We start from the raw sequence: 12,320 nt of genomic DNA on the forward strand, positions 1-12,320 counted from the left end.
AGAACGTATATCGCGCTCAATCTAAAGCTTGTGTAAGAGAGACACTGTCCGCTTTATTCCCTCCCCTAAACCTTCAAAAAAAACTACGAAAAAATGTCTGCGCTGGATCAAACTTTGTGGAAGATCACACGACCAGTCAAATCCCTCCAAAATGACCAAAAACAACTACGTCTGCACTAAGGTAATGTTCTCCATTGTTGTTTTTAGCCAAAGGCTAACGATAGCTCCGGGTAGCTAACAGTCCACACGTTTGTTGACTTACTATTTACTATAAATGCCAACAGAACAAACTTGCACACACGACCAGTCGAATCCCTCCAAAATGAGCAGAAACTACTACTCTGCACTAAGATAATGTTCTCCATTGTTTTTTTTGTTTTTGTTTTTTTTAGCTAAAAGCTAACGATAGCTCCGGGTAGCTAACCGTCCACACGTTTGTTGACTTACTATTTACTATAAATGCCAACAAAACATTGAAACTATGAGGTAATATAAATTCATTCTTACACTGCTTGACGGGAATACTGTCCACAAACTTACCGTTACTGTGAATGCACTTCAGCTCTTCTCGACCGGTAAATGTCGGAGGACGCTGTTGGTCGCATTTTGTGGGCGGACAGGTGTGTGCCACGGCAAGGTCAATTCGCCGCAAATCGAAACAGCACCTTTCACTTACTCCAAACAGTGTATCGTTGTACGTCAATATCTATGCCTGTTAATGTATAACTTGGAGTAGCAGGCTGAACAATTACAAGATTTTTCTAGTCTTATACAGCATTCATACACAATCATATCTTTGTGTCAGCTAAACAGGCCCAAATTTCACATATACTGTAGCCATTTTGTGAGTAAATTGAGATGAGATCATCATTACTTCAGCGTGTGTACTTTTTGTGACAATTATGTGTCTGTAATGTGATGACACAGTTTGTCTCATTTATGAAATCACATGATTAGCAGCTTGTTTGGAGAACATTTCAGAGCGAAAAAACCTGAAGCACCATCATGTCAAAGCTATAAGGTAAGCAGAGCCCCAGTCTGATCAGCGTTAGCAGCATTAGCTTGTATTAGATAACCTTTAGCTACATCCTTGCACTAATGAACAAATGTAACTCGTGATGAAATATAATTTTATATATACAGCATTGTATACTGTATATTGGATCACTCTGATTCACAGATTAGCATACCGGTGTTAGCTCTTAATAATTAGCATAGCGATAGCCGAGAGCCACGGAACGGTATATTAAATCTCTCTGATTCACAGATTTGCATAACGGTGTTAGCTTTTAATAATTAGCATAGCAATAGCCACAGAACGGTATATTAGATCTCTCTGATTCACAGATTAGCATAACGGTGTTAGCTCTTAATAATTAGCATAGCAATAGCCACAGAACGGTAGAGTAGAACAAGAAATAGGAACTTTTTTTTGCTACGTAGCAGTAGTGACGTTGGCAACTGCATATGTGTACTTTGTTATTAACAATTTGACAACTTTACTTGCAGTACCAACGGACAGTTGTTCTTCCACCTGCCGCAGTCCCCGTCGGGCGATGAGCACGCCGTCATTGAAGAGTATTCCTTCATCACGATAGATGGGTCGTACTCATATTTTATTTCCACCTTCAGAATTACGGGTAAGGCAGGCAGGTACTGTAGGTGATTTGCATTCAGCACAGGCTGCTCATTCATCATTCATGACATCTTAAGCGCGTCCGCAGCACATCTAGCGACACGCTCGAGTGAACACAACAAGCCGTTCGGGACTGTTCGGAACCCATTTTCAGCCATACATTATACATCACTTGTCAAAGGCGGCGGTTTGAATTTAGGCAATTTGAGGGTGATGGAGTTTTTAATCTTTTTTTTTTTTTTTTGTACCTTCTTCAAGGAGGTCAAGTAAAAAAAATGTTTTTGCAATAGAATTTTGTAGTCTACAGTATTGTGAAGAATGTCCTAGTGGAGCAATCCCAGAAAACATGAGCAAGCTAGTTAGCTTCCTAGGTATGCTAATGACGTGTTTTTTTGTTTTAGTTTTTTTTTGTCAGGACTTCAACACAAACACGGATGTTTTTGTTTGTTTGTTTGTTTGTTTGTTTTTACCGTCATGTGCCCTTCAGTTTCCACCCACAATGCTGTAATGCTAATGTTAGCATGTGAGCGAGCTAACGAACTCCGTGTAAATAATAAACCTGCCCGAATCCCTCATTCTTAGTTCCGCAACAATAACCAAGGTTAGTAAAGCTATAAGTTTATCAGTGGTCTCATAGCAAGGAATTGGAAATAGTGCTCTTTAAATTTGGCAAGCAAAAAATGTTGCTAAAAATGAATGTTTATTAAAGCGATTACTCGTGATTAATCAAAAGTCTGAGATGTGATTAATCTGATTTTTAAAAAAATTATTGTTTAGCTCTTTTTTTCTCGTGTTTTTTTTTTTTTCCCCCTTTGGTGTGAAAAATGTAAATAGATTGTTTATTGTTTTGTTTGTTTGTTTTGTTTGTTTTTTTTTGGGGGGGGGGGGGGGGTGGAACTTCCCCCCCAATGCACTTCTATGTTTGACAATTATATACTGATTTTTTTTCTTTTCTAGCCCAATGCCTACATGTACATGATTATTAATGGCTTAGTAAATATGAACTTTGAATTTGTTCTTTGAATATGCATTGCTGGATTGGGCAAAAAGGTCACGCAGAAATTGGACATCAGAAAATATTTAGTAATTTTTCAAATATGGGGACTCACTTTGGCTCAGTATCTTTTTTTTTTAATTATTATTATTATTATTATTATTTTTGTCCACATCAGTCCCTGCTGGTCAATTTTTGGATTTGTTTATTGAAATGTGTTTTATTTAAACGTAAACGTAGAGTAATAATTGTTTGATAATGCTGGTTGTCTGTAATGTCCATTTACTGGCTAACAATAAATATAATTTTAGAATACGTTGTACATTTGTTATTCCATAATTTGGCTCCACCATTACTATCTTGCAGTTGAACTGAGGACATCCTGATCAGCACTCGAGCCGAGTCCACCACTTGGCTAGCAGCCCCCCCCCAAATCCCTTCAGCAGGAAGCTCCACGCAAATCATACAAATGAAACGGCGGGAGACTAATTGATGACCACAAGGTGGGAGTGTTGCACTTGAGAAAAAAATGCACCACAATGCAAAAAAAATAAAAATAAGCATCTGATCAATTCCCAGCATCACTCTCTCTCTCTCCTCTCTCTCATGCAGGCAATCAATCAATACGTGGACAGGAAGCAGAGCGAGGAGGCGGACTGCAGTGGACGGGAAAAGGAGGACAAGGACAAAAGGGAGGGAAAGGAAAAAAAAGAGGACACGGGCTTTTTTTTTTTTTTTTTGACGTCATCTCAGGTTGGAAGAGGAGGGATGCGAGAGAGAGAGAGAGCGAGAAGGGCTCCTGACAGCATCCTGGAAGCAAGCTCACATGGCCATGACGGGATGGAACGGCATTGAGGAGACTTGACGTCGGGGAAGCAACAGAGCAGACGTTTTTTTTCTTTTCTTTTTCTTTTCTTTTTTTTGAAAGCATGTCAAGAGTTTAATTGCGCGCGCGTGAAGATGAGCGTGCCCATGCTGAAGATCGGCGCCGTACTGAGCACCATGGCCATGGTCACCAACTGGATGTCCCAAACGCTGCCCTCGCTGGTGGGACTGAACGGAACCGCCGTCGGCGTCTCGCCGGATGGCACGCACGAACGCATCGTCAGCGTATGTACTCGCTTATGATTACACACGCACACGCACGTGTCACACACACAAAAAAGGAATTAAGCATCCAAAAAGTCCACGGAGGGTGGATGAAAACTGGCAGGTCAAAATATTAGGCGCACCTTCTAGTCGTGGGAATGCTGAAGCATTCCCACATATGTTGTTATTATTTGCCGCGTAACAACTTAATCACATAATGCTTCCAATTTCAAATTTCAACTATCTTCAAAAATTCACGCCTCCCGGGGTATATATCATCTGATTCCACATTACTTAGAGTAGAATTTAACATTTAAAATAAACTTTCCCCCATTAATTTTCAATGAGACAGACATTGAACTTTTTCTATGTATCACTTTCCACGCCCACTTCCATATATATAAATTATCATCATTACCAGGTGTCTGATACTGTTCGGTGGCACAGTTGGTAAAGTGCATCGTCCAGTAACCAGGAGGTTATAATTTCATAATTTAACCCTCAATTTGTTTTCAGCATTCCCACGCAATTTCTCCAGAAATTGCACTTAGTCTAGTTTTGGAAATGCTGAAGCATTCCCACATATGTTATTATGATTATTTGCCGCGTAACAACTCCCACATAATACTTCCAATTTACACTGTTCAAATTTCAACTAGCTTCAAAAATGGATGCCTCCCGGGGTATATATCGTCTGATTCCACATTACTTACAGTATTTGCACAATTTAATATCAATTTTTCCCCATTCATTTTCAATGGGACAGACGTTGAACTTTTTCATTAAGTATCACTTTCCACGCCCACTTTCACCATGTTTCCTTTGAACTCTTGCTTCCACTGGGTTTATATTCTGTCAGCAATTTTTAATTTTTAATTATTCTTTTTTTTAATAAATGTACTCAAGATCCAACTCATTCAGTGATTTATAGACCAATAGCAGAATTTTTGAAATCTTATTCTGCAGCTGATTGGGAGCCAGTGTGAATAAACAGAGAGAAAAATCGGCAAAAAAAATGGCAACATTTTTGGAGGCGGATATTTGAACGTCATTATTTTTTTCCTTAAAAAATTTCAATTAATTTTCTTAAATAAATTAAATTAACAAATAAAAAAATTAACAAAATTAAAAAACGAAAGATTTTAAAACGCTACCACCGGTCCAATCACGTAGCTCCGCCCCTGACGAGGACTCAAGGCCAGCGTTGGTGAATTGTAACGTTTGCCATTTTCTTGTTATGTGCAACATTTTGAAATGCACACATTTGTTGGTTCTGCTACCAGGGGTGATATTTTCTCTCTGGGAAGGCTGGCTGGCTGGCTCGTGGGACATCATCTGCCCATTTGTTACCGTAGCAACAACAAACCTTGGCTAACCCTGGAGTTGATGTCACCGCACACATACAAAGCAGACGGAGATGTTGGAGGCTGCGTGAGGCTCCTTAGAGATGTTTGTCATTTTTGACGGCAACGACTGTTGCGTTGCATTCTGTCGGGATTACGAACAAAACAGAAAAAATTAGCCAATCACTGCTCCTCATCATCGTATCGGGTGAAAGCTAATGAGGGAGTCCTCCAGTTACCATGTATGCCTTTCAATATTTATTTCATTTATGGCGCCCGTGCCTTGTCCGTAGCACCTTCTTTTTTGTTAATTTCCACTAATATATATATATATATTAGGGGTGTCACGATTCGCCAACTCCACGATTCGATTTAAATTTCGATTTTGGGGTCACGATTCGATTTTTTTTTCGATTTTTTTTTTTTTTTTTTTTTTTCGCTCCCCCACTTTATAACACAGAGGCATATGCTTCTGTAGGCTAAGGCTAGTCTATGATCATTGGTTCTATTCATTGTACAGTAAATCTTATTTCAAAAGATCGGCTACATATAGGTGATGCAATTTCCATATTATTTTTGTGTAAATTTATGTAATATATGATAATTGACATTAGGCAGGAATGATCAAATTCAAAGAATTTATTTACAATATAAAGTTAACCGTCTTGTTCTTACTGAAGTGTAAAATAAAAAATAAAAAAACAAAAACAAAAAGTCACAGTGGGTGCCTGCCATCTATTGACTGTTTTTGGTTACAACAGTGTGCTGTGCGTTCCTCTTAAAATAATGTGCAATGTGCAACAACAACAAAAAATATATTGTATCCAAAGTCATGGAACAAATACAGCCTGAACAAACTATATCCCAACATTTACAGTTGCTGGGCATACTGTAGCGTGGTTCAAGTACACTAATTAAATGTTTGAATCCAGCGTTTTCCAAGGCTGCAGGTCTGCTGCTATAAATAGACCTATGGATCTGGCGTTTCGCGCGAGCTGAAGTGTGTGGAAGTTTCACTGTAAATGAGGATGAAATAGTTGGTTGGACCGTTGTTTTCCCACTTCTAGTTGAATTTGATAAATCTAAATCTTTGTGATGCCTGCGTAAATGTCCCGTCATGTTTGTCGTGTTTCCCGTTGTTATAGGCTGGCGGCTCGGGCCCGCCGCCGGCTCCGCTCCCCTAGTATGTATGTGTGTGTTTGTGTCGGCTGGTGCCCGTATAATGGTACTTCAGTTTGAATGCGCCAGCGCGACACTCTGATTGGAGGACTGTGCCAGCGCGACACTCCGATTGGACGACTGTGCCAGCGCGACACTCCGATTGGACGACTGTGCCAGCGCGACGCTATTGTGTATCCGTGTATTATACCCCTATTGGTTATTGTTTCTCCTCCGTTCTGTCAGTTCTGTCAAATGCGGTTATTATTTGTTCACCTTCCACTTTCACTCCCTTGTCAAACCCCTGCCTGAAATTTCAATTAAAACTACTCAGATGTTAAAGTCGACCCGTGTTTATCTACTCTATATTTTCTGTTATTGTGTTACTTCCCTTCCCCTTGACGAGCCGGGCGTAACACCGTGGCCGAGTACAGTACGCGCACATAGCATATATTGCAACTGTGGTCTTTTTATCGACAACGTGAACGTTGTCGACATAACTCACCGGGAACGCAAAATGTTTCCAAACTGGTGACGAGAGAAGCGGGAGCGGCTTGAAGCACCATTGCTGTGTCTGTCCGCGCTTGCCATCATGACTGCAGGAGAAGTCAGCTAACAAGTGCCGTTAGCTAGTAGCTGAATGGCTGCGTCTCATTTGCTTTCCTGGGAGGTGGCGGTGGCGGCGGTGGCGGCGGGGGGGGCGGCATAGAATCGTGTGTCCTCTCTTCTATTTCGATGCTCGAAATCGTGACGTAATTTCGATCGATTTCGATAAAAAATCGAAATCGTGACACCCTTAATATATATATATAATTTTTTCGTTAGTTCTAGTTAACTAAAATAACCTCGCTCCGGCCTTATACTGTCCACGAGCTGTATATGTCTAATATGTACGTAGACGTACAGTTTATACAGTAGTCTGCTCGCGAGATGGGAGGAGCAAGATGGCCGCCCTGTCGCTACAACGGCCTACGTGGGCGTGTACGGGTTATCGGCTATCCAGTAATAGATACGGATGAGTGTTAATTTCCCACAGTCATCGCGCCATTTTGACGTTATTTCAGGTTGTGTTGTTGTTTGATAGTGCAAACCGTTGAAGTCACAGGGCGGCCATTTTGTTACTCCCACCTCGCCAGCAGACTACTTTATTTTAAATCATACGCTTTACGTGTGGTTATACGAGACATATATAGGTCGTAGGCAGTTAATATAAGGCCGTTGTGGTGACTATTTTTTAACAAGTAAAAAATAAATTAATAACGTGTGTTGAACGGCACAGTTGGAATTTGGATTACGTCGCCGGCGTAGGAACGGAACTCGTCATCGTGATGTCATTTGGGGGCATGTGTTTATTTGAAACGTGTCCAACTCCAAAAATGTGAAAAGGAATTTCTTGGAAAGCGCCAGCCGGACGATTCCCGCCAAATCTGCCGCTCGCTCGGAGATGCGGGGGGAAGAGAGAGAATCAGTCGGCTTGGGATTCTCCGATTTTGAATGCCTGAGTGCACAATTATGCAAAAAAGACTCGACAGCGGCCGCATTTATGAAGCCATAAAAAGTGGGAAGGTGGAGGATTGCTGTTGACGTTTGTCGGTGTTGTGTTTGTATCGCGCAGGGTTTGTATCCGGGCTCGGAGGAGGCTTGGCAGGTGTACAGCACCGCGTCGGACCCGGACGGCCGCTGCGTGTGCGCCGTGGTCGCTCCCGCCCGCAACCTCTGCAAGCGAGACCACCGCAGTCGACAGCTCAACCTGCTGACTCAACAGGTCGGTGTGCGCGTGTCTTTGAGGTTGACAAAAAACATGTATGTTAAAAAGGCGCAGAATTGTCTTTCATGTTTTACATTAAGTTTGTCAAAGGCTCAAAAATTATTGATGTTCTCAAAAACATGTACGTTGCGTTTATCAAAGGCTCAAAATTGTCTTTGATGTTTTACACTACGTTTATGAAAGCCTCAAAATTGTTATTGATGTTGACAAAAACGTATGCTAAGTTTGTCAAAGGCGCAGAATTGTCTTTGATGCTTCCAAAAACAACTACGCTTTATCAAAGGCTAAAAAATTGTCTTTGATGTTTTACATTAGGTTTTCAAAGGCCCCAAATTGTCTTTGATGTTGACAAAAACATTTATGTTGAGTTTGTCAAAGGCGCTAATTTGCCTTTGATGTTTAAATTAAGTTTTCAAAGGCTCCAATTTGTCTTTGGTATTGACAAAAACACGTACGTTAAGTTTTCAAAGGCGCAAATTTGTCTTCGATATTTACGAAACGTACATTGTTTGTCAAAGACGAAACAATGTCTATAATGTTTACAAAAACGTGCACTAACTTTGTCAAAGGCTCAAAAATTGTCTTTGATGTTTTACATTAAGTTTTCAAAGGCCCAAAATTGTCTTTGATGTTGACAAAAACATTTACGTTGAGTTTTTCAAAGGCGCAAATTTGCTATTTATGTTTTACATTAAGTTTGTCAAAGGCTCAAAATTGTCTTTGATGTTGACAAAAACATGGACGTTAAGTTTGTCGAAGGTGCAACAGTGTCTTTGATGTTTACCGAACGTATACATGGTGTGAGTGCATTTGTCTTAGAAGTTTACAAAAACACGTTAAATTGTAAGTATCAAAGACAATTAAAGCTTCCTCAATGAACCCAACATACTTTTTCTTAACTCAGTGTTGAAATGTTGTTGAAAAATCAAGACAATTTCCAATCTGTGCCGAAACATGTTTTTGTAATTTATACACATTTCATATTCACGTATTCATTGAAGACTTGAAATGACGTTTGATGATTACAAGGATGCGTTTGCTCGTAAAACATCAAAGATAATTTGAGTCTTCAGCAACATAACTTATGCACTTTGGTAAATATCAAAGACACCAAATTTTTTTTTTTTTGTGGTTCAGGTGCAGAACGTGAGTCAGTCGGTGGAGGGGGTCCACCTGCGGACCTCCCGGGACCTGCGACACTTCCGCGAGTCGGAGCCGCTGCTGCGGGGCGTGGACGGACGTCTGCACTCGTACGCCAGCAGCCCCCGGACGCTCACGTCCAAGGGTCTGCAGGTACGCGCGCGCACGCACCAACACGCACACACATTGATTTCAAGCATTGCGGGGGGGGGGACATTAAACAGCGCGCGGATGCTGTCCTCATGCTGACACCTGCATCGCGGCACTAAGTCGAAGATTGAAAGCTCTGCATGGGAGAAAAGAAAAACAAACAAGAAGAAGAATCCGATGGGGAGGGATGCAAAATTGTATTATTGATGTTGGCTTACGAAACCAAAGCAGAGGAGGCGCTTTTATAGTCGGCTCTCTGCCGGTTTTTGTTTTTTTTGCACTGCAAAAATATATAATCTGGCTCGTTGAAGGGGCTAATAGCATTTTATTCTCCTCACTTTTTTTTGGCATCAAACAACTCCCACATAATACTTCCGATTTACACCGTTTAAATTTCAACTTATATATATATATATATATATATATATATATATATATATATATATATATATATATATATATATATATATATATATATATATATATATATATATATATATATATATATATATATATATTAGGGGTGTGAATTGCCTAGTACCTGACGATTCGATTCGTATCACGATTCACAGGTCACGATTCGATTCGATACCGATTAATCCCGATACGAATTTATAAGTCGATTGTTGCGATTTTTTTCATTCAAATTTAGAAAATACTAATCAGTAAGCTTGTAGAGTGTAAGATTTACATGAAAATGTATTATTTATTTATCTGAAATTTCAGTCTTATAGAGGTTGTAATCTGTTTCATGTTTGAACAGCATTAAAATAAAATATTAAGGCTTAATGTTCCGTTCATATAACATTCTTCCATGCTCAAGGTGTGAATCCTAAAAAAAAAAAACAAAAACAAAAAAACAAAAAAAAAAAACAAATCGATTCTGCCGATTATTGAATCGATTCGAGAATCGCGCGATGTAGTATCGCGATATATCGCCGAATCGATTTTTTTTTTAACACCCCTAATATATATATATATATATATATATATATATATATATATATATATATATATATATATATATATATCGTCTGATTCGGCACTCGCACAATTTAACGTTAAAGATCAACTTTTCCTCATTCTTTTTCAGTGGGACTGACATGGAACGTTTTCTAATGCTAAGCTAATGCTAATGCTAATTTAAAATGCTAGGTTAGCATTAGGGATGTGAATTGCCGAGTACCCGACGATTCGATTCGCATCACGATTCATCAGGTCACGATTCAACGCAGATTAATCCCGATACGAATTTATAAGTCGATTGTTGCGGGGGGTTTTTTGTTTTTTTTTTACTCAAATTTAGAAAATTCCAATCAGTAAAGTTGTACATGTACACTCTAAGGTTTGTATGAAAACGTATTATTTATTTATCTGAAACTTCAAGTCAAGTCGTCCATGCTCAAGGTTTGAACCCTAACCTTAAGTAAGAAGTTTTGTTGAATACTTTTCCATCAAAAATGAATGTTTAAAAATCGATTCGGCCGAAAAACAAAACAAAACAAGAATGCTGTTTCATTTTTAGGCCACAGGTGGTAGTAGCGATTCGAAATTAATATTAGGTTTTTTTTTGTTTTCTTACGTAGCTTAGCTCAACTAAATATATACACAAAGTTAATTACATTCTGTTCAGCAAAGACTCAAATTTTTATTAAAACACTTAGGTTAGTTAAAAACTAAATTACTATGTACATTTAATAAGTTTCATTATGTTAGGTTCATGAAAGACAAATTGTTTTTCAAAAATCTGTATGCTCGATTAGTTGAAGACATTTTATCTTTTCTTTTTTTTTTGCGCACGATGATCCCAAATGTTCGTTCCGCTCTCGTTTGTGCTCGTTAGCTTGACTGGAGCGGCGCGCTAATCAGTTTCACGGCTAACTTTTCCGGATGGTTCCACGCTCAGATGTGTGAACTCCTCTGGGTGAGCCTGCAGAGTTGAAAGCGCTTCTTTTTTTTTTTTTTTTAGGACACAAGGCATCATCTCTGTGTTTTTTTTGTTTTTTTTTAAATCTTCCCCCCCGTCGCCTCTGAGTGCCAAAAAAGCAGCGAGACGACGATAGACGATAAAAACGCTCCCTCTGCTTTGGTTTCACTAGTCAACATGAATAATACAATTTCACATTTTTCCTTTTTCAATCTTCTATTTAGTGCAGCCAGAGTTGTTTCACTTGACAAAACCTATTATTATCATTATTTTTCTTGTCAACATTCTCTGATTTTCAAAGGGTGGTACTAAGATTATGATTTTTTTTTTTTGTAAATAATTACATAAATAATTTTCCTGAAAAATATTTAAAAAATAAAACAAAAATGTTTATTTATTTTTTATTCATTTATTTATTTATTTATTGTTAAAAGGTTTTCAAAAAAATACATAGGCGTTTTTCTTGGTTGGATGTGGACGGACTTGGCTGGATGTAGACGACTTGGTTGGACGTGGACGGACGTGGATGGATGTGGACAAACTTGGCTGGACGAGGGGAGACACACAGGTGGAAGAGGTTAACTATGATGAGACAAGGGGAGACAAACCAGACAAAAGACAACATAAACACCCAAAAACTAAACAAAAACCCAACCCCACCAAACCGAAACATGACAGACTTTGACGACATCAAAAACACGCAAGTTAGGTTCGACGAAGGAAATCGTTCCCACATGATGCGAGGAAACGATTATCATTTGACATCCTAATCAAGAAACAACATCTGTAGCTATATTGGCTGAGATGGGAAAAAATAAATAAATAAATCGATATTCGTTGTGCTCTGACACCTTGTCGAATTCCCCGCGCAGCATCTGATTACAGTCAACGAGAGTGTGGAAAGAAAAACAACAAAAAACACAAGTTGATTTTACTTGCTAATGCTGCTCCTCCTCTTCCTCATCTTCATCTTCATCTGCCTGCGGGCAACCATTTTCCAATTCCTTCCTTTCATCCGGAAACCCCTGCGGAGAGGAAACCCTCCTCCGATGTCCCGCAGCCCGACTTCCGCACCCTTCCCGCGAGCGTTGCTAAAAATAGCACGTGGCGATTGA

The 12,320-nt window shown here is 39.4% G+C and overlaps 1 protein-coding gene across 3 annotated transcripts in view; it reads left to right on the forward strand.

Moving 5' to 3' along the window:
* The window catches only part of LOC144020550 (noelin-2-like), a 25,585-nt gene continuing 13,265 nt past the window's right edge, over nucleotides 1-12,320 (forward strand). The window contains exons 1-6 of one of the 3 annotated variants that reach the window (XM_077524140.1): nucleotides 1-181; nucleotides 1,510-1,640; nucleotides 2,997-3,133; nucleotides 3,243-3,740; nucleotides 7,836-7,985; nucleotides 9,126-9,281. In XM_077524140.1, the coding sequence (XP_077380266.1) occupies nucleotides 3,591-3,740; nucleotides 7,836-7,985; nucleotides 9,126-9,281 (456 nt within the window). In that variant the 5' untranslated portion in view covers nucleotides 1-181; nucleotides 1,510-1,640; nucleotides 2,997-3,133; nucleotides 3,243-3,590. Of the gene's footprint in view, nucleotides 1,641-2,996; nucleotides 3,134-3,242; nucleotides 3,741-7,835; nucleotides 7,986-9,125; nucleotides 9,282-12,320 lie in introns of all 3 variants that reach the window. The other 2 variants (XM_077524139.1, XM_077524141.1) reach the window with 2 other exon arrangements.

Source organism: Festucalex cinctus, chromosome 6 (genome assembly GCF_051991245.1).
Source record: "Festucalex cinctus isolate MCC-2025b chromosome 6, RoL_Fcin_1.0, whole genome shotgun sequence".
NCBI lineage: Eukaryota > Metazoa > Chordata > Actinopteri > Syngnathiformes > Syngnathidae > Festucalex > Festucalex cinctus.